The sequence below is a fragment of the Mchenga conophoros genome, linkage group LG10 (genome assembly GCF_057382185.1).
Source record: "Mchenga conophoros isolate Kocher_MC1m ecotype Shallow Benthic linkage group LG10, M_conophoros_male_GT1.1, whole genome shotgun sequence".
Lineage (NCBI taxonomy): Eukaryota > Metazoa > Chordata > Actinopteri > Cichliformes > Cichlidae > Mchenga > Mchenga conophoros.
The window spans coordinates 11,632,705-11,660,176 of NC_140535.1; the positions used below are offsets into that span (position 1 = coordinate 11,632,705).

The 27,472-nt window shown below is 43.1% G+C and overlaps 2 protein-coding genes across 2 annotated transcripts; one reads left to right on the plus strand and one right to left on the minus strand.

Annotated features, from left to right (window-relative positions):
* Positions 1-999: 999 nt before the first annotated feature.
* Positions 1,000-27,472, plus strand: kcnk4b (potassium channel, subfamily K, member 4b). The gene is made up of 8 exons (XM_085288552.1): positions 1,000-1,082; positions 7,105-7,234; positions 7,527-7,788; positions 23,989-24,103; positions 24,219-24,379; positions 24,915-25,101; positions 26,252-26,394; positions 26,483-27,472. Coding segments are annotated over exons 1-8 (1,608 nt in total). The 5' UTR covers positions 1,000-1,081; the 3' UTR covers positions 27,092-27,472.
* On the minus strand, positions 7,821-11,285 carry LOC146565417 (uncharacterized). Its single transcript, XM_085288551.1, has 2 exons — positions 8,311-11,285; positions 7,821-8,103 (listed from the first exon to the last, which is right to left on the minus strand). Exon 1 carries the CDS (start codon positions 11,088-11,090, stop codon positions 8,883-8,885), a length of 2,208 nt encoding a protein of 735 aa, XP_085144677.1. The 5' UTR covers positions 11,091-11,285; the 3' UTR covers positions 7,821-8,103; positions 8,311-8,882.

Sequence of the window (27,472 nt, forward strand, 5' to 3'; positions counted from 1 at the left end):
GTTCTCTCATTGGTCGTCATTTCAGTGACGACCAACAGTAATCTCAACTATTTTTTTGTTTTCTTTTTAAATAGCTAAATGTCATTTCCTTTCTATGGCCTCTGATCACCATGGCACTGTGGATCGCTACCAGTGTGGATGCAGCTATAAGAGAAACCCACCATATAATGTTACCTACCAGTCCAGTGCCAGGGTGTGGTGTTAGACTCAGTCTGCATGTCAGCTGCATTGCATAGCATTGCCTATATCTCCATATGGCACCACAAAATTATCTGGTTCAAAGTTGGACACACTGGTCACACTGTGGTCCATGCCTTTGGGAGGGGCAAAAATAAATTCACCAAATCACCCCAAATTTTTCCTACCGAACACCACAAAATAGTTTTGAATTCAGTGTAGTCTTGTGCTCTTATTGGCTCAACAATTTAATTATAAATTTATGCAGTTAATTATGAATTTGTTGGAGTGATTGTTTCAGATTTCACTGCTTTGTTTTCTATTATACTTAAACCCATAACAATATGTTAAATACTTAACTTCACAAGCTGGTAAAGGATGAATTCCTGAACCACAGTTTACAATCGGTACATAAAAGTACACGAAGACTTGATTTCTTGATGCTGCTATAAAAAATGAAAAACATCAGTCTGTTGCTGATGTTTGTCCTACTTCTGCGCGTTGGAAGTGCATCTTCCCTTAAATTACTAAAATTGCAAACGTCTGCTAATCAGTCAATTTCCAGTCTAAGAAGTCCCTGCATCATCAAAAATGCCAGAAAGTGAGCTTGCAGTAGATGCAAGGAGGCTTAATTGAAAATAAAGTGCTCATAATAGCAGCGTAGTCCTCCTCCTTTCTGCCCCCTTCCCCTCCCTCTCTTTTGTTTACCACCACCTTCCTTTTACATGTAATTGGGAGCACATTTTACATCAGGTCAGTCAGTTTGAGCGTTTGTTGCCTCCAATGTTTGTGCCTGGTTCCTGCTTCCACTTCTCCCGCTGGATGGACCTTTAATGAATTCACCTTCAGATTACCAGATCACACATATAACTGAAAGGACACTTATAAGCACTGGTCAGCGAGAAGTAAGTAACTTATTCGCATGATGACTTTAACTATGAGAAATAACATGAATTGTTATGAATTTTTGATTCCTGCGTAACTTCTCAGAGGAGTATATTTTGGGAGTGCTTTTTCCGTCACTCCCTAAAGTTAAAAAAAAAGCTTTTCCAGGTATGATTTATGCAGGAGGTACATTTTAGGGGAGCAACTCCTGATTTTCGCAGAACTCTGTTTACCACTGAATTCTGCATCTGCATTTCTTTCCCCTTTCCTGTAAACCCACTTCTTACTCCGTGCTGTCATGATTTATGCAGTTGGAGTAATAAGACACCTGTTTCACTGCAGTTGGACTGTGTTCAGATTTTGAAAGAACGAGACAGCAGCTCTCACGCAGATTGAATTGAGGAGCTAAACGCATTTAACAGTTTATTTGGCGAGTGCGCGTAATAAATCCAGTGCTGTTGCTCAGCACGCACAGATCGAGTACAAAGTATCTGCAGGAAAAGATGGAGACAGACTTGTCAAGCTTATCTCACTTAGCATAAACTCCTTAGACAAATGCATCTGAATACATAACATAATGCACTTGTCTAAGGAATTGCTATCATGCTGTAATATATACTCACATCCTTTTGTCGCTTAAACTGATAACCCAGCTGGACTAAGGTGTTACTTAGTGTGCTTTTAGTAATCGCTGATTAACATTGATTCATATATTACACCGAACTTTCTTATCAGTAACATGTACATCCTACAAAACTAGTAAAAAGGTGGTGCGCAGTGTAAAATGTAAATGAATCCAGGAACTTTAATTTTAAAAATTGCACATTAAAGATACTCTAAAATGTTGCCTTGCAATTTATTTTGTTTAATATTTTCTGAATAGTGTTTGTTTAAGTTACAGTTCATCCTCTGGGTTGGTTTGCTCGTTAGACATAGGTATTATTATAGATGTAATAACATGTAATAACAATTTTTTACCAAATAAAAACTAATGATACATTCTTTTACATTTTTATTTTATTTCAGTTTTCCAAGTATTTGAAAATCATTTGAATTTAAAAGTTTTCAAAAGTCTTATTTTTATTGTTATATCTGTGAGCTAAGATATTTTTTTTTACATCTAGTTGTAGTTTTTAGTTTTAGGCAACTGTAATATCATTGGAATTAGGTTTTTCTGCATCTACTGCACTGTTTAAGAGCCATAATTGCGTGCATTTGCATGCATGGCAGGAGTAACCTGCACATCTGTGAAGGCACCAGATTCTCTGCGTGTTTGGCAAAAATCTAAAGCCATTCCCATTAAGTTGCGATAAAGTGACAGACCTGAATGAACCGATTATTCTTTGACGTTTAAAAGTTTCACATTTTCACACGTAGTGCTATAATGACCTTATAAATTCAGATTAACATGCCACCGTGTTGATACTCATAACTCTGACTGGGGTTTTTGGTTCTAACACCAAGAAATCCTGGATGTGTCAAATGTTTTTTGCAGTGCATCCCTCAGTTGTTTGCTGTGAATCACACAGTGTAAATAAGCAAGTAAATAAAGCAATTTAAATAAGACAAACACCAGTCACAGAGTTCTTTGAAGAAGTATTAATAAAATCAGCCCACACCAAAAGGAGAAATGGACAGGCATTTCACTCAGCTGTTCTTTTATTGATTTAAACAAACAAACTAAAAGCAGGTTCGCTAAAGAATAGTTGACATGAAACAGCAGTACACACAATCACCACTGACCACCACGGCAGTTGGCTTAGGTGGTCAGTCCCAATCTTCTCAATCCCAAAATGTTTTTTCGCCACCACCACCCCACCCTCAGCTCTTCAAATCTCTTTCCCTAATTCAGCTTTAGCGCACAGCAGCACAGTGATCTGTTGTCTGGTTGGATCTTCAGCATCGTTCAACTGTCCTGAAGTTTGGCTTTTTGCACCTGTAGCTGTCGGGGACTTCAGCAGACTATCAGCATGGCTACCGTGGTGAATTGGCAATTTTTGCCAGGGCAGTATCTCAACCTGTGTAGGATCAGCTGAATTACTATTTCAAAGGAACCCTCAGCCTAACCCTGGAAAATGGAGGTGGAAAGATCGCAGTGAATCTGTCCCTAAATTTCTTATGATAACGTACTTTAGACTTCTGGTTAAAATGAATTAGAAGTGTAGGATTATAGATGTGTTGGATTAATTGTTGAGTGGTAATCTTAACTGCCCAACCGGTGAAAACAATCTTCATGTCCTCCTGTGTGAAAAACAGCAAAACCATTCATCAGATTTAGTGTTAGATGATTAAATAAGGTTCTGGTCACTTTGACACTTTTATCCAGATGAGAGCGATCGTTTCCAGGATGGCAGTGCCTCCAAGCGTTAGGTAAGAGTGGTCACTGAGTTATTTACAGAGCATGAAATGGTCTGTTAACAAATCTCAACCCACTTTAACACTTATGGGACATTTTTTAAAAATAATTAACATCCAGTTAAACAGTTCTCCCCACCGACTTCATTAAGACGCCAATAAAAGGAATATCTTTTGAATGAACGGTGATAAATTTCTCCAGCACAATTCCAAATAATCCTTCTCAAAACACACTGAAGCTGTTCTGATAGCTCAGCGCTTCATTAAGACACTTTATGCTGTCATATAATTTTCTGGACATTTTCCACATTTCAAAGCGGTGTCAACATCAAAACTATTAGTTGAAATATAGTTTTTTTTAAAATACATAAAACTGCTTAGACTGCATAAAGATCACGTTAAAACAAAAATGTTTAAGGTATTTGATTCTTCAAATACCTGTTCACTTTTTTTACAACAGATTGTTACTTCACGTGGTTTTCCCACACACCCTGAGCACAAGTTGGCTGCTTTTCCTGCAATCTGTGGCCCAACCCATCCCTAACCATGTCATTTGGGATTGCCAGCTCTCCAGCACTCTGCTTCTTGGTAAAATAGCTCTTCCAGAAACTCAAGTTGTGCACTGTTGAAGAATAATGTTCCCACAAAGCAATTTTTTTCTACAAACTTTGTGGGATGTTACATTCAGGAAATTGCTTTCAATGGCCTTGAGTTCTGAATAAATCAAGTGTCTTTAGCAAAGCGTCATGGGAGCCCATTTTGATCTTACTGGGAACATTGAAACTTTCTTTTCTTTATCAAGTTTAACTACGCATTTAATCCTTCAGATATCTTAATGTAAGACAAATAAGTGCAATGGTATGTCTCAGTTTTTCCACATAAAGAAATTCTGCTTGACTCAATGAAAGAAATCTGTCATCATGACTCTCTGAGCTTAAATTGTAAGCAATACATCTGTAGTTCTGGTTGGTATAGTGTGGTAATGCCCAGGGGAGTGGTCTGTATCAGTATCAGTAGCAATGGCTGTAAAACCTGTAAAAATACAGTAAAACGTCCAAAATAAATGCCCTCCTTAATGTTTTCCTAAGAATGGGCCAGTGGCCCAGACTGGAGTCTTTCCGGGTCGATTCTGATGAACGCACAAGACTTAATTGACATTAAGTGACATGTTGAAGTGAGCAAAAATGTGCTTGTTTAGCATGTAGTTAATACACATGTGGACCTTACAAAAGACTCCAGCTAATGGAAAACTGTTCCAGGGTAAGGCACTGTGAAGATTTATTTATTGTTTTTGTGTTTCCATGGGTGCTTTTTGTGTCTTGATATCTTCAGTATTGTTCTGTAAAAAAATTACAAAAACATAAAGGAAATAAAGTCGAATGAGTAGATCTCTCCAAGCCTTTGATGAGTACTCTCTAAATCTGGGAAGATGGCAAAGTGAAAAGCTGAAACAGAGGCAAACAAAACTTTCTGCAGATGTATTCAAATTTAAACGGAACCTATTATGCTTTGCTGGAACTTTCTGTCATTAATAATAATAATAATAATAATATTTCAGAGACAGAAGCTCATAATGAACATGCTCAGTTTTTCAAACTACAAGGTGCAAGTAAGCACTCCAACATTTTTTTCCCCATCTCTATGCATATGATGTCAGTGAGAATGGTTATCATCCCTAATATAGTCATCTTAGCCACACCTATCTGTCACTTAAGCCTTCTGTTTGCGAGGGGCAGCCAATCAGAAGAAAGTTAGCCACTGTCCAAACTGGTAAGCTGAGGAGCTACACCAAGGCCCGGTATTAGTAAATCATCCAAAGCTACTCTTTCAGATACCAAGAATAAAAGTATAGAGCTGGAAATGAGTGTAATAAATCACCTATAACACCCATCTTCCTGATTTGGGGCGATGTATAATATAACTCCAGGACTCATAAATCTGCAACAGCAATGTGTTGAGCTGAATGTTACTCTGGATGTCTGAAAGTTCACTTAGTTTTCTTAGAAAGAAACCGTATCCCCAACCCTGTAAACACACACACAGAGGGAACAGCAGCAGTTCTTGCTTGTGAGGAAGACAGGTTATTGAGGGTTGGGTGAAGGGTGGCTGAGCTGGCTTCCCGCTGCAGAGTTTGCAGAGTAACACCAATCAGATGGCAATAAATCTTAAACATTGATCCCACAGAGATACAGAGGTAGCTTTGCAAAACGTGGGATTTCAGCAGAGGTTCTTCTGTAACATGCTCATGCACAGGAGAAACGTTAAAATGACAAAATAAAGCAAACGATCCAAACTGCATCATGTGCATGCGGCACGTCTGAAATCTTTAAAAAAGACACTGAACAAGCTGAGTCTAGCTTCACCACCATCTCCGCCTTCTCTCTCTCTCTGTCTCACTTCAGTTCACTCCCTCACTATCTATATAAAGTCAGTTTGACTGAGTATCTTCTGCTGCGTGTGCACTCAGCACCAGCCATCATTCTCACACACACTCACTCTCACACACACAAACTCCCAGTATGCAGCTGCTCGAACTCCTGGAACGCTTTGCATGAGGTGGCCGTTTCTCTGGAATCTTATGATCCTACATATTGAGGTAAGCACACAGGGGCCGGTCAGTACCATGAATCTTATGGACCCAGAGGGACTCTAAGTGGTAATAAAATGGTATCACTGTGGATGGATAAAGCTTAGCTGCTGCAGAAGCACTGCTGGGACTTAATGCACAGGATAGAACAACTTCCTTCTGTCAGCTGGTCCATGATCAGTCTGTGCTGTAGTCTTATATATGTTTACGTTGAATAACTGCTTTGCTGTGATCAGTGTTTAGATGTTCTTTGGAGTAGTGTAGATAAGTATGTTCTTTAAAGAACTACAGTTACACGGTTACTCACATGCACCTTTGGATATTTGTTCTATTTTACTGACTGTTTTACAAATCTATGAGATTGTATATACAAACCAAATATTTAAGGTAATTTTATGCTGTTAAAGGATGTGCTTCATAAATACTCCTGATTGGAATGCATTTAATTCAGTAAATGGACTGCCCCCTTGTGTAGTCCTAGCAGCTGTAAAAGTCTTCGGAGCCCAAGTGCTTTTTGCAGTCATAGTGTGACAATTTATTGCTCTAATTTTGGATCCAATCCAGCGGACCTGCTGACTACAGCACCACAGTCAACGAACTTCAGAGGATGAGAGCTTCTTTTGTTTTCCTTTTCTGGCTTACAGACCAGTAATGCAAAATGAATAGCAAGTGGCAGACTTATCAAATCCCAGTGAAAATACTACCTTCTTAAATAATTTCCTAAACTTCCCAGAAAGTGTCTGACATATCTGTTGGTTTTTTAGTTCCACCGCTGTTCCACACCAGCACTGTAACTTTTGATCAATATCACCTAAAGGGAATAAACCAAATCATAATTCTCTAACTTTCCATCCAGTGCTGGAAACCCCCCTTTTTTGGGGGTCATCACTAACTAAAGGCTTCTGTTATACATATGTGTACAGATGATGTATGAAACAACAACAACTGCACTGCCACACCTCAGGGCTTTGTTTCTTTGTCATTGATCCTTGGCGCTGACAGCTATTTTTTTTTAAAGGAAGTGAGCCCTTTGCTCCTCTTTACTCATTTGAAACTAACTGCTGAATTACACATAAAAATCTGTCTGTGGTCCCGTGTAGTGTCCCCTCCTTCAGAGTGTGAGGGGGACGGGCTCCCCAGTGGTTACGGCTCTAGGGACTCCATCCTCAGAGCCAGCACAGAGAGGGACTGGAAAAGACGAAAACGGGGGCAACTAGGGCGGCTTAACAGGTGAGCACCACTGTTATGATCGCATCTGTTTTAGCTATTCATGACATGGATCGCTTATCTTTTATAGATACTCATGCAACATCTGTTCAGTTAAAGGCAGGTCACAGAGCAGGCTTTATGTGCTGGATGTTGCATTCAATGTGTGTCAGCAGAGTGGTGATGACTGAGTCCATTTAATGCCTGCTGTGGACCTAATAGTCTGGCTGCTGCAGGCGTGTGGGCAGCCTGGGCTGCTGTCAGGCTCCGTAGTCAGTGTGTAACCAGTCTACTTGTGTGGTTGCTGATATTTCAGCTGCAGCAACTCCAGTGCTGAGGCTGGCAGAGAGAAGCAGCAGCCAACGTTTGGACTGAGTGGAGGTGCAGCCATGCGCTGCTCCACCCTGCTCGCCATCTTGACGGGGGTTCTTCTTTACTTGGTGCTGGGAGCTGTGGTGTTCCGTGCCCTGGAGGCTCCGCAGGAGGAGGGCGTGCACATGAAGCTGCAGGACACACGCCGGGACTTCCTGCTGAACTTCTCCTGTGTCGACTCAGACAAGCTGGAGGTTCTTATAGAGGTACAGAGAGGAGCCATTCACTATCTGGCTTTTATTTCAAAAATGTAAAAATTGTTTCTGTTTCTCTTTTACAATCTCCATCAGGTACAGCGTCATATTGATTGCTACGATACAATACTAAACAATAAGACACGAAACGATACGATACGATACTACATGACACGATATTACCTGATATGATACTGCAACTAACTAAATCGAACAGCATTGTAGCAGCCCTTGGCATCAAGAACGACAGAAGAGTCTCTAACGGGTGCAGCCATTTATTTCCTCACCACACACGGCTCATTCTCTGGACGTTGAGCACCGTGAAAACTATAAAATAAGAAAAAATTGATACCCGTACAGTACCCTTTGAACTATAACAATGAGCTTAAGTTAATTCAGGCAAGTTCAAACAAGTAATTCTGAGATATACAGTCACAGATTAAATAAAACAAAAGGGGTTACTTCAAACAGCATCAAGGGATTACACAGTTCAGTTAAATAAAATATAACAACAGATCATCTCTCATCACATACCTCAGTCCGCTTGCCAAGGGTGCAAAACTCCGGTAAACACTTAAACACTTCGGCCCGTTTCTCATGGGGTGCTGCTAGCTTGCATGACACACATGTCTAGCTAAAAAATAGCACATGGATGTAAGTAACGTAAATAAAGAATAAAAGGGTTTTCAGATAGCTCACAATACAAACGCAGCAACATACCTTACATTAGAAACACACTTATCATACTTATCAAAGTATTATCGTAACTTACATGGACTTTGTACAACTTATTCCTGCCGCGACAGACTGCTCTATACGCGTTACGGGGCATGCCTCTGATCACATCTGTCCTTAGTGCGACTGCGCATACAGTTCCGACAACCCCCGCAAGGATGACTTATGGTACAGATCAGCGGTTCATTACACTCCCACCAATCATGCTATGATTTACAAACTAGCTAATCATACATGATTTGAACAACAACAAAATGAGACCACTTCAACCAATATACAGGTGTACAAACATCATAGAGCAGGTGCCACCTGGACTGTTACATTGTTTATGTCAGTATGTCAGTTCCTCTCAGATAATAACATGGTTGTTATTATTCTCTTTCAACAAGAACCACCAGTTTTTGAATAGGCCGCTCGATGATGGGGGGCTTGAAAGCACGGTCCTGTTTCTTGGTCTGACTTTGGACTCCTACTTGAACTTTGACCCGACGGACTAAACCATCATCGCCTTCGATAGTTTCAATGATACGCCCCAGTTGCCACTGACACCTTGGTAACATATCTTCCTTGATGATAACAATGTCATTCACTTTTAGATTACGGCGGGTTTTGTGCCACTTCTGTCTTGTGGAGACATTCATGAGGTATTCTCTTTTCCACCTACCCCAGAACTGCTCAGTTAAGTATTGTACTCTACGCCACCTCTTCGCTGCATACAAGTCTTCTCTCACAAATTTCCCAGGTGGTGGTAGAGCAACTTTGGACTTCATCAGTATAAGATGGTTCGGAGTAAGAGGTTCAGGTGCCTTTGGGTCACAGATACTGCCCACAGTCAAGGGGCGGCTATTTACAATAGCCATGGCCTCATAAAACAAAGTTCTAAGAGAGGCATCGTCTAGTCTTCCTGCACACTGAGCAGTAGTGGCATTTAGCACATTACGAATGGTCCTAATTTGGCGTTCCCAGATGCCACCAGCATGACTTGCAGAAGGAGCATTGAAAACAAACTCACACTGTTTGTCTGCCAGGAAAGCCTCCAGTGCCTGCATGTCACATTGTTTGAGAGCCTCTCTGAACTCATTTTTGGCTCCTACAAAGTTTGTGCCTTGGTCACAGCGGAGTTGGCAAACAGCTCCTCTGAGGCTGATGAAGCATCTAAGGGCATTGATGAATGCATCTGTTGATAGGTCTTCTAGCATCTCGATATGAACAGCACGTGAAGACAGGCATGTAAAGATAAGCCCATACCTTTTGTACTCCTTACGGCCCCGCTTGATGGAAAATGGACCAAAGCAATCCATACCAGAGTACGAGAAAGGAGCGGAGGCTTCAGTCCTTTCTTTCGGGAGCTCTGCCATGCGTTGCTCCTCGGTGGGGCGCCGAAGTTTTCGACATTGCACACATTTATGTATTAACTTGGCAACTGCTTTGCTTCCCCCAAGCACCCAAAACCCATTTGCTCTGAGTTCTGCTAGGGTTTGACTGCGACCCTGATGACAGATGGTGGCATGGTAATGAGACAGTATTAGTCTTGTAATGTGACTTTCCTTTGGAAGGATAACCGGGTGTTTTAGTTCTCGACTGAGCGTTGCCTTTGTCAGTCTTCCACCTACACGAAGAAGTCCTTCATCTAAGATGGGATCAAGACAACTTAGGGGGCTAGAGCATGGAAGAGAGTTGCCCTTCTGAAGTGTCTTTATGTCTTGCAAAAAGGCTTGTCGCTGAACCAGACTGATTACTAGTTCACAAGCTTTTCTCCTTTCCTCTACCGTCACAATGCTACTGACACGATCTGACTTCATGCCTAGTCTCTTAATTCTTGCAACTACTCTGATGAGCGTTGTCCAGCTGGAAAAGCGGCTTAGACGGTTCAGAATGTCATTTTGCTCATTGGCATGGGTGGCAAAGGTTTTCACCGATTTAACTTCAGGGTCACAGACTAGCAAATCTGGTGAAAAATGTAGTGTTGGGTGTATCTCAGGTTTCCATAGAAATTTAGGACCCGATAACCAGTTCGTTGACAGAATGTCCCCTGCACATAGACCTCTCGAAGCGTGGTCAGCTGGGTTTTCTGCCGTATCCACATAGTGCCACTGAGCAGGGTTTGTGGTTTCTCGGATTAGCTGAACACGATTTGCGACAAACACATGGAATCGCCGTGCCTCATTGCTGATGTAGGCCAATACAACTTGGGAATCAGTCCAAAAGAATTCCTCATCAATCTGCATGCCGAGCTCTGTTTTTAACATGACGCTTAGCCTTGCGGAGATTACTGCAGCCGAAAGCTCCAGCCTTGGGATGCTCATGAGCTTTGTTGGTGCGACTCTTGCTTTGGCTAACACAAGGCTACAGTGTACTTCATCCTTTCCATTCTTGTATCTGAGGTAGGAACATGCACCATAACCTATGTTACTGGCATCTGAAAAGTGATGCAGTTCCACCCTCACTATGTTGCCAAAGTCTGGAGGATGGTAGCATCTGGGTATCGCTATTTCCTTTAGCCTGTGTAGATCCCTTTTCCATTGCTCCCACCGTGCATGTAGGCTATCGGGAAGCTGATCATCCCAACCTACGCCCATGCGACACAGCTCCTGGAGAATACATTTACCACTCAGGATAAAGGGAGCTACAAGACCCAGAGGGTCGTAGAGGGAGGAGACAGCGGACAGGAGACAGCGGACAGGATACCACGACGAGTTGAGGGTTGGTCCCTTTTGTCAATGTTGAAGCTGAAGGTGTCACTTTCTATTGACCACTGAATGCCAAGTACGTGACCCTCCGCTGTTGAATCCAGGCTAAGGTTGAGAGGTCCGGTGGTTACTGCCCTTTCTGAAGGCGCAACACCACATAGCGCCTCCACCTTGTTCGAGTTAAATTTGTGCAAGTGTAAACCTCCAGTCTTACACAGCTGCTGTGCATTGATAATCAGGTCTGTAGCTTCTGTGACTGATGGGACGCTAGTCAGTCCATCATCAACGTAAAAGTTCTTTTCAATGAAAGCAGCAGTCGAAGGATAATCGGCTTCGCATTGCTGTGCAAGATATTTAAGGCCGAAATTGGCACACCCTGGAGAGGAACCAGCACTGAAAAGGTGCACCGCCATTCTATACTCTTGGGGTTCTGTTTCCAGCTGACCGCCCTTCCACCATAGGAACCTCAGGTAGTTCCGCATGTTGGGTGGAACATAGAACTGATGGAACATTTTTTCAATGTCGCAGGTGATGGCTACTGCTTCCCTCCTAAAGCGGCAGAGAACTCCTACTAGAGAGTTTATCAGATCAGGGCCAGTCAATAAGGTGTCATTCAGAGAGATGCCCAGAAACTTGGCTGAACAGTCGAAGACCACCCTAAGTTTATCTGGTTTCCTAGGATGGTACACCCCATGATGTGGGATGTACCAAATTGTCTCTCCCTCGTGTGCTGGGGGGGCTGGTTCTGCAACACCTTTGCTGATGGTTTCCTCCATGAATGCTGTGTAATGGTCATGGTACTGCCTGTTGGACCTTAACTTCCTCTTGAGGTGTTGCAAACGAGCTTCAGCCAGTCGCTTGTTGTTTGGCAGCATAGGTGGAGAGCTGCCCTTGAAAGGAAGTGGCATCTCATAGTGTCCATCCTTCCTTTTTGTGATTGTGCTGCTGAGGAGTTTTACAAAATGAACATCATCTTGAGAAACATATTTATCTTGATAGTTTCTTTCGCTGAAATCCATTTCTAGGACCTTCAACACATCATTGACCGGAGGCAATGGCATTTCCTTTACTGCCACTCTGTGTACAAAGCTTTGATGTTCCTTTCTATCAAGATATGGATTTGCTGATCCTATGATGCTCCAGCCAAGCACGGTTCTTTGAGCAAATGGATGGTTTTCTGACCCTACAATGACTTCTAGAGGGGCCAGTGCTGATGGGCAATCATAGCCAATCAGCAATCCCACTTCACAGTCTTGAAGTGGCTGCAGCTTGTTTGCCAGTTGCCTCAGATGTGGCCACTGAAGTGCGGTGTCCTTTGTAGGAATGTGAGACTTATCGACTGGGATGAAATCCCTTGTATATGCCTGGCGTAGCTGAACATGCGACTCACTATGGAGCCCACGAACTTGCAATCCACAAGCCACTTTGCTAGCTATGACTGTGTCTACTGCTGTCATTGTACTGAGCCTTAATTGCACTGGCTGAGTCTTCACATTTAGTGCAGAGACCAGATCTCCCAAGATGAAAGTTGAATCGCTCTGTGTGTCGAGCAGAGCATATGTGAGAATCTCACTGTGGGGGTCTTCTGCCAATGACACAAAAACTGGAACAATGCTAGACGTAGCTGAGGAGTATCTTGTCAATGTGTGTGACATGACATTGCGGACTTCCTTTGTCTCATTTCCTGCAGATGGTGAATCACTGTTTAACATTTCACTGGCTCCCTCAATTCTCTCTATGTGCAAGCAAGTTGGATGATTTCGACCACATATAGTGCATGTGTGCCTTCTTTTGCATTCTTTACTAGTGTGACCCTTTCTTAAACAGCCAAAGCAAAGACGGTTTTCACGAATGAAAGCTCTCTTTTCATCAGGAAGCCTTGTGGCAAAGGTTGGGCACTTGGCGACACCGTGTGTTTCATCGTTGCAGACGAAGCATGGTGGTCTTGGCTTTGAAATTAAGGTCCCTGGTTTACCTGCAGAGTGCTTAGCTTGAGCATTGGTGCTGAGTGCCTTGGTTCTCTTAGGAAGCCTTTCATCTGTAACTTTAGTGGTTAGTAAGAAGGGAGAAGTAATGGGGTTGCAGGCTATTCTAGCTTCCCTTTGTAGAAATCTGGTGAAATGAGCAAATGGTGGATACTCTTGACATCTGTCTAGTTCATCCACAACAACACGACCCCATCTGCGTACCAGCCATTCGGGCAGTTTTTTGAGAAGTTTATGATTTTCTTCACAATCATTTAGAATTGCCAGCCCTTTAACATGAGGGATGGCCTCGGCACAACTTTGAAGGAAATCTGAAAACTCTCTGAGGGCTACTGGGTCATTGGGAGCTATTTTTGGCCATTTCATCAGTTTATCCCTGAAAGCCTTTTGGACGACAAATGAACTTCCATACCTCTCCTGAAGAATCTCCCAGGCACCCTGATATGCATCTTCTGAGTTTCGATAGAAGAATCCTTCGACCGCCTTCCGTGCCTCACCAGCAAGATAACTTTTCAAGTACAACATTTTTTCGCCTGCGGGGAGGGGTTTGTGGCCAATCAATGCCATAAAGGATATCTTCCAGTCTATAAACTTTAAAGGGTTACCAGTGAACACTGTGGGTTCAGGTGCAGGCAGACGGTTGGAGACGAACAAGCTTGCAAGCTCCTGTGTTAAGCTGACCTCCTGTTGCCTTTGCAAAATTTCAGGTGGTGCACACTGAGGTCGAAATGATTCAGCCTGTGGATTCAATGGATTCTGAGATTCAATGATTTGGCTATCAAGTTGTGATTTGTCATCTGCTTCATACTTAAGGCTTTCCAATCCATCGTAGTTGTTGTAAGCTCTCACTCTGGCTGCTGCTACTTTTACCTCATTTTCTGCCTGTAGCTGTTGCAGTTTAGTTCTCTCTTCCTCTAGCTTTGCTGTCATTTCTGCAATCATTTGTGCTTCCTTGATTTTCCACTCATGCTCTAAGCTACTCAACTTGGCTTGCTGTTCATGTATTCGTTGCATTGCCTTCGCCTGTTCTAGTTTAGCTGCAAGGTCAGCTTCGGCATCCACACGTTTGCTAGAAGTCGTAGATGTGGCTCCAGAGTATGAATCTGAGCCCTTTGAATGCTCTGAAATAACTGTTTCTGTTTCAGTTTTCCCAAAAACAGATCCATACTCCTCCTTACTTAATATCATCCTTACACGCTCCTTCTCGAGCCTGTCATTAAAAGTCTTATCTATATCTTCTAGTCGTTTACTAATGAGATCACAAATTTCTGTTGTTAGGGCAACACACGCATCCATTTTCTTGACAACATCTGGAGTAGAAGTATGATTACGTCGGATAGGCTCATACAGTTCATGCATTAATGCTTCTTTAGCCTTAATGTCCGTTTGTGTTCTAACAAGGTCTTCGTTTGAGCAGAAACCTTTCAGCCTTGTTCTAACTCCTCTTGCTAACTCCTTCCAGGACTCATATGCCTTGCTAAATGACCTTTCATTTTTCTTGGCCTCCTGTTCATGCATCTCCTGCCCCTTTTCTGTTAGTCTTCGCTCTCTGGAGCTGGACCTGGCCTCTTGTGCCTCTGTAGATTTGTCTATTTCTTCAACAGGGGACAACATTATTATTAATTTTATTTTTGGCTTGTTGCACCTGCCCTTTTAAGTGTATATATCTTAACTCAAATGGGTTGAGTGGTGGTTTCAAACTTATTAACACTCAACTTAGATATTTACACCTTTAACCTCACAGACTGGCAACAAAACCAAAATAATACTGATGATGCCCTCAAATCAGACAATTTGCCACTTAAGTTTTTACAGAAGTACAACTGATAGCATAAAGCCCAGATTCAGTCTTAGACATTCTGATGCAAGAAATGTGGGATATTCAGCATCACAACTTTACATGCTACTGTGTTAAATACAGAAGAGGTCTTTCTTTCTTGCATTACTTTAGACTGCCATGTTGAAGATCATTTGCTCACACAGCTTACAAGATGAAGGTGTGCATGACATTGTATTTATAATGTCCTTATTTTGAGTCCTTTACTGATCCAGTAGTCTCTAGATGATGCGATACACTCCTTTACTCACAGTTCGACGAAAGAATAAGATGAGTGTAGATGGCTGCAAGGCAGCGATGAGTTTTCACTGTAGCAGCCCTTGGCATCAAGAACGACAGAAGAGTCTCTAACGGGTGCAGCCATTTATTTCCTCACCACACACGGCTCATTCTCTGGACGTTGAGCACCGTGAAAACTATAAAATAAGAAAAAATTGATACCCGTACAGTACCCTTTGAACTATAACAATGAGCTTAAGTTAATTCAGGCAAGTTCAAACAAGTAATTCTGAGATATACAGTCACAGATTAAATAAAACAAAAGGGGTTACTTCAAACAGCATCAAGGGATTACACAGTTCAGTTAAATAAAATATAACAACAGATCATCTCTCATCACATACCTCAGTCCGCTTGCCAAGGGTGCAAAACTCCGGTAAACACTTAAACACTTCGGCCCGTTTCTCATGGGGTGCTGCTAGCTTGCATGACACACATGTCTAGCTAAAAAATAGCACATGGATGTAAGTAACGTAAATAAAGAATAAAAGGGTTTTCAGATAGCTCACAATACAAACGCAGCAACATACCTTACATTAGAAACACACTTATCATACTTATCAAAGTATTATCGTAACTTACATGGACTTTGTACAACTTATTCCTGCCGCGACAGACTGCTCTATACGCGTTACGGGGCATGCCTCTGATCACAACTGCGCATACAGTTCCGACAACCCCCGCAAGGATGACTTATGGTACAGATCAGCGGTTCATTACAAGCATACAGCAAACTTTGAGTTACTGAAACTACACATTTTGCATTCAAAAAGTGACTCTAGCTTTGCCCAGCTGCTGCTTTCTGTTAATCATATATTAACAAACTCCAAACAAGTGTCATGATGACCTCTGATGCCGACTGCCTCTCTAGCTAAAAATACACTTTTGCTGAGTGCGTGACACATACCTGCTTCATGTTTTATACGCACTGGCTGAGTTTGTGGATCCTTAGGATGATCATTCAGATGTGTAACGTGTTCAGTGGAGCTTTGCTGGTGACACAGTGCAGCGGCACAGCACGACGACTATGAGCCAGATAACAGGTGTGGTCAGAGCAGCTATGCAAGGTTCCTTTCATGAGTGTAACTGCGTGACAGCTGATCCACAGATGGGTCGAGCGTTGGCAACCTAGCTGTGATCCTGAGACGCTTGTCCTCACTCTAGAATGAACATTGTAAATTACTGTTTACGCTTGCAAAGCGATCTACGCATGAACTCGGCGACATTTGGGAAAAGGTTAAAGGGATCAAAGGACACTGAAGCACGCAAGCAGGTCTTGTTGTATTTTGTGTTTATTTAGAGGAAGCACATGAGCGATTAGGTGTCTTTTTTTTAAATATCCAAATGAATAGGTGAGCACAGTAAGAAGTCCAAGCTGAAACACTTTCTTGTTTCTCTACTTGTAAAAAGAGCATTTGACAATTTGCTTGATTAAAATCATGTAGATACTAATATATTGTGCTTTTAAAAAAATGCACTCATAATATGCAGCCAGTGATGTGATGATAGCGTCCGTTTGGTTCCATCAGAAAAAGAAAGAAAGGATTGGGATGGTTTGGGTGAACTTTGCACCTCAGTGCACTTATAGAAGTGGGGACACAATGCACTTAATGTCGGCTTACACGAAAACTGCTATTGAGCCACTGTGGATCATGTGTCACCGAACTGATGTTACATTCAGATGTTTCATCTTCTAGTTGCAGTTTCCTCCTCAAGCATCTGTCACATAGCACACCATACTTTATCAAAGATCATGCTATATTTTCTACCAGCAGATATTGATGTGGTTGATCATGTGACATTTATTTTATTGAAGAATTTATTAAACAAAAGTATCATTGCCTTGATGTAGGCATGTTGTGTAATTGTCTAATGTTATTTTTGGACACTGAAAGAATTTTCCGGAGGTCTTCAATTCAGGCAAAATTTGTGCAGCTACTTTCTTTTTTTTTTTTTTTTTTTTTTTTTTTTAAATGACATCATAAACAGCAGTATGCGACATTACGTGATGGCAGAGCTTCAGTTCATCCTTTGTCTTTTTTTTTTTTTTTTTTTCTTTTTTTTTAAATAAATAGGACAGGGGGAATGAATGAGAGAAAGAGGGGGAGAGAAAGAAAGAAAACCAAAGGGGAGAAGAGACGGTGAGAAGGGGGGGGAAGAGAGAGAGAGAGAAAAAAAAAAGAACTCCTGGGTCACCTGTATGGAGAAAAAAACAAAAAAAACAAAAAAAAACAAACAGAGGAGACAGCAAACAACAAAGAGCAACATAATAATAGAGAAAACAAAGCACCATCACAATAAACTAGCTAGTCATAGATATCAATATTTACTAAATAATAAACGATATTGTGCAGCACGCAAGATAGACAGCGCACAGTGTGCTTTGAGGTAGCAGCCAAGAAAGCTTTAGTCCGCGTCTATGAATACCCATGTGTGCATACCTGTGTGGATCAGCATGCTTGCATTCCAAAGGTTTCTCCATGTAATGATCTGCTAGGGAGTGTGGGGGGGCCACAGCCCCGTCCTCCAGGGTGTGAAGCGGGTATGGAGGAGATCAAAACTCCAGACATCCAGAGGCCCCCAGAACACAAGAGACCATGGAAGACCAACAGAGGGGCAGCCGCGCCACTGTTCCAGTAAGAGCTGAGGAGAGTCCCAGATGAGGGCTCGCCCAGCAGCCGCGGAGCAGAAGTCAGGGGGAGTTGCAGTGACGCGCCCGTGAGCTCCGCCGGCCCCCAGCTGTGCCTGAGTGACCGAGCCCCAGGCCGAGAGGCCGGGGGCACCCCACCTCCAAAGGGGCCCGAGCGAGCCCCAGGCCCCAGGCCCCGACAAGTGGCCGCCAAGGAGTGAGCCGGTGTGTACACGGACGCCCACCCCCAGACACAAAGAACCACCAACACACCGACACCTGAGGGAGTCCGCCACCGGCAGGGGAAGTGGTGGTGGGTGGAGATAGGCCTCCAAACCTTGGAGGGCCTGAGGTGTCCCCAGAGAGGTGGCGTCTGATACCCAACCTGACATATAGACACAGACATACAGGCACACACAGACACAAACATCCATTCCCACCCTCATGCTCTCATATGCACTCACTCCACACTCAACCAACGTGGAGACAGACATAAAGAGACGCTGTACACACAATCACACTCCCCAAGCGTACCCTACAAACCGGGTCTAGGTACCCTTGCCCCTGGAGGGGGGAATTGCACCCAGACCCAGGTGGTGTTACCCTTTTCCCTGCGGTGGGGAGAGGCAGACCACCCCGACTCCGCAGCAGCAGGGAGGCCCCACACCCCAGACCGCAGTCGGACGGCCAACTCCTCCTCCTAGCCCCTCCCGCTCCAGCAGGCCGCAGAGAATGGGGGTGGGAGAAGACTCCAAACCTCCCTCCACCCGCTCATTGTAGTGTTGATGCATATGTGTTCTAAGGTGCAATTAAAACCCAGGAGGGCATGGAGCTACCTGCCAAGGAGCAGCAGGTAAGCGCATAGTCCCTCCTGCTGGCCCTCAATGACTAAGTGTATTTAAAATTGAGAGGTGGGCAACGACGTCAGGGGTGAGGTGTACACCCTGATGGTAATTTGGACTCGGTGATTGTGCCCACCCCCAAGATCCTATATGTATGTGTAATGAGAGTGTGAATAATGTGAATGTCTAAGTTGTGGGATAAAATTGAGGCAGAGGCAGCCAGAAGGGGACAGGGGGGGGGGGGGGGGGTAGCCTCCTCTGCACCCTGGTGACATACCCCCACTCCAAGGCCCTGCATGTGTGGGTGGTTGTGGAGGAGCGGGAAGAGGGAGGCAGCTGGAGATGGGGAGGGAAGGAAGGGAGGGGCAGGTAACCCCTCCCTGGGGCCAGCTCCCCCGCTGACCCCAGTAGGCACTCCCACCCTCCGCGACCCGCCAGGGAAGGGGGGCCCAGGCCCATCAGACCGGGGCCCAGTGCAGTAGCGCCCTCCGGCTCCACAGAGCCCTGGACAGTCCACCCAACCCCACCACAGAGAAAACTGCACCCACCCCACCATCCACACATCTTCCAGACTACATAAGACGGTAAACGCCCAGGCTGAGATCTTCCTCCACCTCTCCTGTATCTCCCCCTCCTGCAGAGAGTTCCTGAAGAGAAGAAAGCTCCTGCAAGATGTGACCATCCCCCCACCAGTTGAAGAGCCCCCCAGGCGGCTCGACGCACCGGCGGCACCCTGCTCCAGGGCCGGGCCCCCATGCACCCACCCGCCCACAACCCCGGCAACACACCAACCAGGACCCAAGCCCCCGAGGCCCGGCCCGGGCCCCAGCCCAGAGACGGAGCGCCCCCAGAACCTCACGCCCATCCCGGACCCACCCAGGGGCAGCCAGGTTGCCAGGTCAGTAACCCACGTCCGTCAGCACAGACCCTCCCCTAGCCCTGCTGCACGCAGCCGCGAGGAAACAGTCACCTGAGAGCCAACAGAGCCCCCAACCGGACGTGACCGCTACCCCGGGTTGAGCCCCCCAAGGAAGATGCCTCCGGGGAACCCCCCGACGCCCTAAGCCTGTCCCTACCCCCTCACCAATCACAACAGTGAAGGCGGGACCAAACTATGACCCCCCACCCCCACTAGGTGATGGAGCTGATAAAAGGGGCCCAGAGCAATTGATCTAATGTGGTGGCAGAGGCTGTATCAAGACTAATGTAATCTAATAGATAATTTCTATATTGGTTAGAATTAAGATTATTTTTATTTTTCCAGTTCATGAGGACAGTTTTCTTGGCTATGCATAGGGCAGTGAAAATCATATGGGCTATATTCTTTTCTGAAGTGACATTATCTAAGCTGCCCAGTAAACACACTAAGGGGGAAGTTGGAATGTTACATTTCAGACACTTTGATAAGTCTTCACATATCTCGCGCCAAAACTATTGCACTGGTGGACAGAACCAAAGAGCGTGGATGTAATTGTCTGGTGTATTGCCTTGACAGTGTGAGCAGTTGTTGGAAGATGTAAAGCCCATCTTGAACATCCGATGACCTGTATAGTGCACTCTATGAAGTATTTTGTATTGTATTAATTGCAGACTGGGATTTTTAATTAATTTAAAAGTTTTTAAGCAAATCTGAGACCAGAAGTTTTGGTCTAGGTTGACTGATAAATCTGCTTCCCACTTTGCAGTAGGAAGGGATATTGATTCATCTAATTTAGAAAGTGTTCTGTATATTTTAGATAATAATTTGGGGGATTTAAGAGTAAGAAAATGTGCCGCACTTAGTGGTGTTTGTAATTCAACTTGACTGAGGTTAAATTTCTTTTTTACTATGGATTTAATTTGTTGATATTCTAAAAACCTTGTCTTGTTGATCCCATATTGTTCAACTAGTCTGTCAAATGGAATAAATTCTGTTCCCTCTAATATATGTTCTAAGTATTTAATTCCTTTACAACTCCATTCTGGGAAATTAATCATATTATTGTTTTGTAATATGTCAGGGTTATTCCAGATAGGTGTACGTTTGCATGGGATTAATGAAGACTCCGTTATTTTTAGAAACTCCCACCATGCTGTTAGAGAAAAGCTGATGTTGATACTTTTAAAGCATTCATGTCTTTTGATGTTTGAGCTAATAAATGGTAGGTCTGAAATCTCTAGATCCTTGCATAGTGCCTGTTCAACATCTAGCCAGGGCTCAACTAAGAAGGTATGTTTTAACCATTCTGAGATGAACTGAAGCCTGTTGGCTAAGAAGTATTGGTGAAAATTAGGCAGATCTAATCCTCCTCTATCCTTGGTTCTTTGTAGCGTTTTTAAGCTGATACGGGGGTTTATCTTTCCAAAGGAATTTGGAAATATATGAATCCAGAGATCTGAACCAATCTTGTGATGGTTTGTTAGGGATCATCAAAAATAAGTAATTTATTTTTGGCAAGATCATCATTTTTATAGTGGCGACCCTTCCCATGAGTGATATGGGTAAAGATTTCCATCTAGTCAGATCGCCTTCTACTTTCTTTAGAAGTGGGATGTGGTTTAATTTAGTTAAGTCTGAAAGCTTAGGAGAAACATTAATACCTAAATATTTAATATTTCCGGATTGCAGTGGGGCAGAGGAAGAATTATGGAAGGAGCAGTTAATGGGGAGAACTGTAGATTTTGGCCAGTTAATTGAATAATCTGAAACTCTTGAAAACCAGTTTATTAAAGTAATTACCTCAGAGAGGTTGGTTTGTGTGTTTTGCAGAAAAAGCAACACATCATCCGCATAGAGACTGATTTTATGTTCTATGTTCTTACATTTTATGCCCTTAATTGTTGTAGCCTGTCTAAATGCTGCTGCTAGAGGTTCGATAAAAATTGCAAAAAGTGAAGGGGAGAGTGGGCATCCCTGTCTGGTGCCCCTCAGGAGACAGAAGCTGGAGGATGTCTGGTCATTTGTTCTGATACGAGCCGTTGGGGAATTGTATAATATTCTTATCCAGTTTATGAAAGAGTTTCCAAAACCAAATTTGTGTAAAGTTGCGAATAAAAATTTCCAATTAACTCTGTCAAATGCTTTTTCTGCATCTAGAGATAATATTATGGTTTCGATGTTTTTATCGTATGAGTAGTCTATTAAATTAAGTAATCTACGAGTGTTTGTTGAGGAGTGCCGACCTTTTATGAAACCAGTTTGGTCAGGATGAATTAAGAGGGGGGTCATTTTCTCTAATCTCTTTGAGAGAGCTTTGCAGATTATTTTAAGGTCTACATTTAAAAGAGAAATTGGACGATAGCTTGAGGGAAATAAAGGGTCTTTGCCTGGTTTTAGCAGGAGACTAATGTTGGCAGAATTCATATTTGGTGGTAGTCTGCCCTTTTCCTCGATTTCCTGCAACATGCTGTGGAATACTGGTGCCAAAATTGTCCAGAATTCTTTGTAGAATTCTGCAGGGAAGCCGTCTGGACCTGGAGCCTTATTATTGGGCATACTTATCAGGGCTTCCTGGAGTTCACTTGGCGTCAGTGGCGAATCCAGTTCCATTGCTTGACTGTCTAGTAATTTTGGAAGAGTTACGTTGTCAAGAAACAGATCAATTTCATTTTTAGATGGGTTTATTTGTGGTGAGTATAAAGTTTCATAGAAATCCCTAAAAATGTTGTTTATTCTTCCAGGATCATATATTGTGTTCCCCGATAAATCTTTAGCAGCACATATAGTTATTTTTTCTTTATTTATTTTTAGCTGGTTAGCTAGAAATCGACCTGATTTGTGCAGCTACTTTCTGATTCGTCACTGTAAATGTTTATCTGAAAACCTTAGGGAGCTCTTCAGATCTTGGCAAGATGACACCACCGTACCAGATAGAGCAGCAGACTCGAGATGTCAGATTTAAATAAGAGCTTCAGCTGTCCCTCCGTATAGACGTTCTTATCACTGCCAACCCCAGATTCTAAATTTATGGATTTGAAAGGCTAATAAATAATGAGGTGTGCTTGGTGAACTTTCTCCACGTGACTTTTTTTCACATGGTCTGGCTATCAGTGCAGGGTCTCCTTTTGTATATCAGTATAAGCTGAGCTTAGATAAGCGAAATTACAACTTTTACAGCTGCCAGTTTGTACGCTGAAATTAAATAAATATAAGAATATAGATAAATATTAAATCTTTCAAGCAATTCATGAAGTCAGTGTGACAACATCCCCTGGCTCAATTTCCTTCTTTATAAAGTTTTGCTGGCTATCTAAACAATCATGTGACATTGACAAATGATTGTCAATAATAAGCAGATTAATTAATACTTCTATATCACATACATTTGATAGCATGTAAAGTATGAACACCATTGTGTTTTCATAGTTGCTGTTTGCATGTATGTTGTGTATTTCACTACATCTGTGAGGGAATTGTGTCATGAAAACCTGAACCTCTCACTTATGGTTAGCATTCCCAGGACGTTTCTTGAACACAGTTACTAAGGATTATATTTCTGGCTCCAAATCATCCCTTTCTGCGGCACACAGAGTACACAGGCTGAGACTGAGGTGCGCATGACTAACCTCATAATTTGCCTCTCGCTTTTAATGTAACTTGAGGAGTAAAAGTAACCTAATTATCGTATGCTAAACCCTCTGGACACAAAACCTCACTGCAGTGTCTTCCTGTATCCACTAGAATGCAGGTAAATTCATGCAAAGTCAGAGCTCACTGATACCCGAACAGTTACAGCACATATCTTGTAATTACAGTGTCACTGATTTGATTCCTACTTCAAACCTACTCTTTTAGTCAGTTGTCACTGCACAAATAGAATTTGAAAGGGTGAGAAGTTCAGTCAGTTTCTGCTAATCTGTTGGGACAGACGTACTTGGCAGTAGACATTTCTACAATCTTCAATCTAAACTTTTAATTGATTGGTTTTAATGATTTCTGCAGAGGCCAAGTTAATTCATAACCTCATCATGCTTAGGTTTATGTTCCGATAATTTAATCAGGGAATTTGATTCTGTGCTGTAAGCGGTTCGATATGCCCGGGACAGAATGGAGCCGTCACAGCTGCTCATCGCCGCTAACTTCCTGCTTTTGATCATGACAGTGCATTTTGTACCCCGTAGCAGGGATGGGTTCATTCATTCGTGTGTTTGTTAATGCCTCTTTTCCAGTGAAACATTAATTATTGGAGTGTTTCATCAACTAAGTACTAACCTTCCCCCCACTGTCCCTTCCCAGGAGGTGGTGGAGGCCACTGGAGCAGGTGTGGATCCCATAGGCAACGCTACATTTGTCAGCAAATGGGATCTGGCCAGTGCCTTTTTTTTCTCAGGGACCATTATCACAACCATCGGTTGGTGTCCAGCTAAAAGTCCTTGTTCATTAAATTTAATTGCATGATGGGACTCATTAATTACATCTGAAGTCTTTAAACAACTGCTCTTCTACCTCTGATCCCACATGTGCAGGTTTTGGAAACATTTCTCCCAAAACAGAAGGAGGGCAGCTGTTCTGCATCTTCTATGCCCTGGTGGGAATCCCAATGTTTGGTATCCTGCTCGCTGGAGTGGGAGACCATCTGGGTACTGGGCTGAGGAAAACTGTGGCCAAGATAGAGAAGCTCTTCCTGGTCAGAGCTTCAAAAAATATTTAAAATGTCTTCTTTACTGCCACTGTAAACATACTTATCCATAGATTTTATAAATAATAGATGGATCTAACATTTGGGTCTGAAGAGTGAAGCCAATGCCTTACATCATCTAAAGCCTACACCTGTATTTGAAAAGAAGAAATTGGTCTCAATTGCATAGAAGCGTTTGGTTCCCTTCATCCAAAACATTTATGGCCTCAGTTGATGGTATCAAGTCTTCTCAGACATAACAAGATTTTTATTTTGTATATTTGGGGTCCAATCAGTGTCAGAAACGTGATAAAATAGGATAAGATTCAGAGTCGGCATAGCTTGGCAGGCTGGTTTCTCAGTCAGACCCAAACCTCGTTCATGACGTCTGGTTTCAAAACGCTAAAGAGGAGATGGCGAAAAGACTGAACTCAAGGCTTAAAAAATGACTTCACAAAGAAATGAGTGACATCACGTCACCACGTCCATCTTTTATATACAGGCTATATATTCATGGAACTAATTGGTTATCCTTTTCTGACAGAAATGGCGAGTTAGTCCCACCATCGTGCGTGTGATCTCAGCTGTCCTGTCCATCCTGTTGGGTTGCGTGCTCTTTGTTGCGCTGCCAATCTTCATTTTTCAAGAGGTGGAGGAGTGGACCCTGCTGGAATCAGCCTACTTCGTGGTTATCACCTTGACCACAGTGGGGTTTGGAGACTATGTTGCAGGTATATAATCAACCACCCACGCTGGTTTGCAGTGGTGCACACAGAATAGGAAAGTGGAAATGGAAAAAGGCCATCTGTCTCAGTATTATTTTAGTTCAAGCGGTGGCCCTTTATCATTCTAGCCAGTTACAAGAAATGGCTTTGGTCTCTGTTGATAGTTCCATTCTTTATAAGAGCTTGAAGGGAGGTGATCCCCACCACCCCCTCACCCCCACCCAATCCATGTGTTTTGATACTGTCAAAGTTTTTAAATGGCTCCTTCTGCTTGTTCTGACATATTTGATTATTATAAAACTTTATTACTGATAAGCTGACATTTGAAACTTTGATGCTTTTATAGGCGGACTTTATTTCAGTACCGGATAATCAGCTGTGCTATTTATTCGAGAGCAGTTCGTCATGTAAATTGCGCAATAATATGTAACTAAGGCTTTCGACAGCTGGAGGAACAAAACACCAAAAAATACAGCATGAGAGAGGCGGCAGTAGGGATAGGCTCCAGCCCCCTCCATGACCCTAAACTAGATAAGTGGGTGGGTGGATCTGGTGTCAGGTTTTTCTTCAGACAGTCAGTGCTCACCCTTACTTTATGCAGAGAGGACAGGTTTATTTCACCCCTGAGGTCACATCAGACCACCAGTATCTCCCCAATAATTAGTCTGCAGGATTTTTTTGTGCTTGTTTTTGTTTTTATTTTTATTAAGATGAGATCCTTTCCACTCTCCACACCCTGTGCACCACCACGGATGCCCATAGCCTGCCACTAGTGTACATCCTGCTTTATTAGGCTCTATAAAAGTGATGCAGCTGAAACACAATCATAGCTTCCAGATCAGTATAGCTTATATCATTTACTTTTTCATACTTTTCTTTTTCGTTGAAGGTATTGATCTGTTGATAAGTAGGAGCTATGACTTAATTAGTCATCCATAAATATAGCTGTCAGTCGTGGTGCATTAAGTTCACTTAGCGCGGACAATGTCGTAAATTATTTATGATGATTTTCTTCACAGATGAATTATTGATTAGCTAGTCTGCTATCTTAACAGTTTATTTACTCCATGGAAATGGATGGCTTCATGGGCGGATGTGTGAATGCGCTGGCCCCTTTTTACCTCCTGCTTCTGTATAATGTGTCTTTGTGTCAAAGGGGATTCAGGAAAGGAAGGCAGCGACCACTGGTACAAACCCTTGGTGTGGTTCTGGATCTTGTTGGGGCTTGCATACTTTGCATCTATCCTCACAATGATTGGTAATTGGCTCCGGGTTCTTTCAAAGAAGACCAGGGCTGAGGTACTCCTGTTCTTTTATGCCTGTTTTATCACCTGCTGTCTCCACTACTTCCTCTCCATCACCTCTGCTTTCATCCTTTTCCTTTCAGATGGAGGAGTTGCGAGCCCACGCCACTGACTGGACTCAGAACATCCAAAATATGTCGGTGGACTTTCGCATGCCAGGAAAAATCGATGACCCCTTTAAACGGCGTAGGAGAAAGCGCCGCCACGGCCCTCGAAGCCATGGTCACAGTGTATCAGCTAACGGGGTGCCTGAGGGGCAAGAAGAGCAGCGTGAGAGTCAGGAAGAGTCTGGGTCATATTCGTCTTCATCATCGTCCTCCTCTAATGAGTCAGGGTCTGGATCGGAGACAGATTCTCAGGCCACTCAGACGGAGCGAGTCCCAGAAGAAAAGCCTGCAGAACCCAAACAGGAGGAGGCTCCTCCTGACCCCCACCTGTCCCAGCCTCTGGACTACTTTGGTGAAAACCTTGCATTTATTGACGAGTCCTCGGATACTCAGAGCGGCAAACTACATTTGGATCCCCTGCTAAATCCAACAAAGCCCAATCCCCGTCAGCCAAAAAGGAGACGCCACAGAAGGCCAGTTCCTCAGAGGAACCACAAAAACAACAGCCCCAACAGCACTAACAAGAAGGAACCCAATAGAAACCCCAGATCCGTTCCAGATTTGCCACCCAAGCCTTGTGAATGATAGCAAATGTATTGAGTCTCGTTTGACAGAGGAGTTTTAATTGTAGAATATATAGTGCCTGCATACAGACATTCAAGATAAAAACAAGATGTCGAAGCCTTAGCCACGTGTGGTTTTGCATTTAATGTTCTTAGCATGTGAGTGTTTATGCCTCCCTTAAAGGTGATGAAGAGATTTTCATGCCAGTGTTCCCTTTACTTGCTGAGGAGTTACTGCTCTCTAGTGGGCCAGGACTGAAGTGCAGTACGACTCTGTGAACAATCTTTATAGTAGTCACGATAAACTTTATACACCAGTGTGCTGAAGAGAGGCTTCTCTGATCTGTGACAGTAACTACTGAATCCCTCCAACAAATAAACAGGTACTCGAGATCCTCTTGTA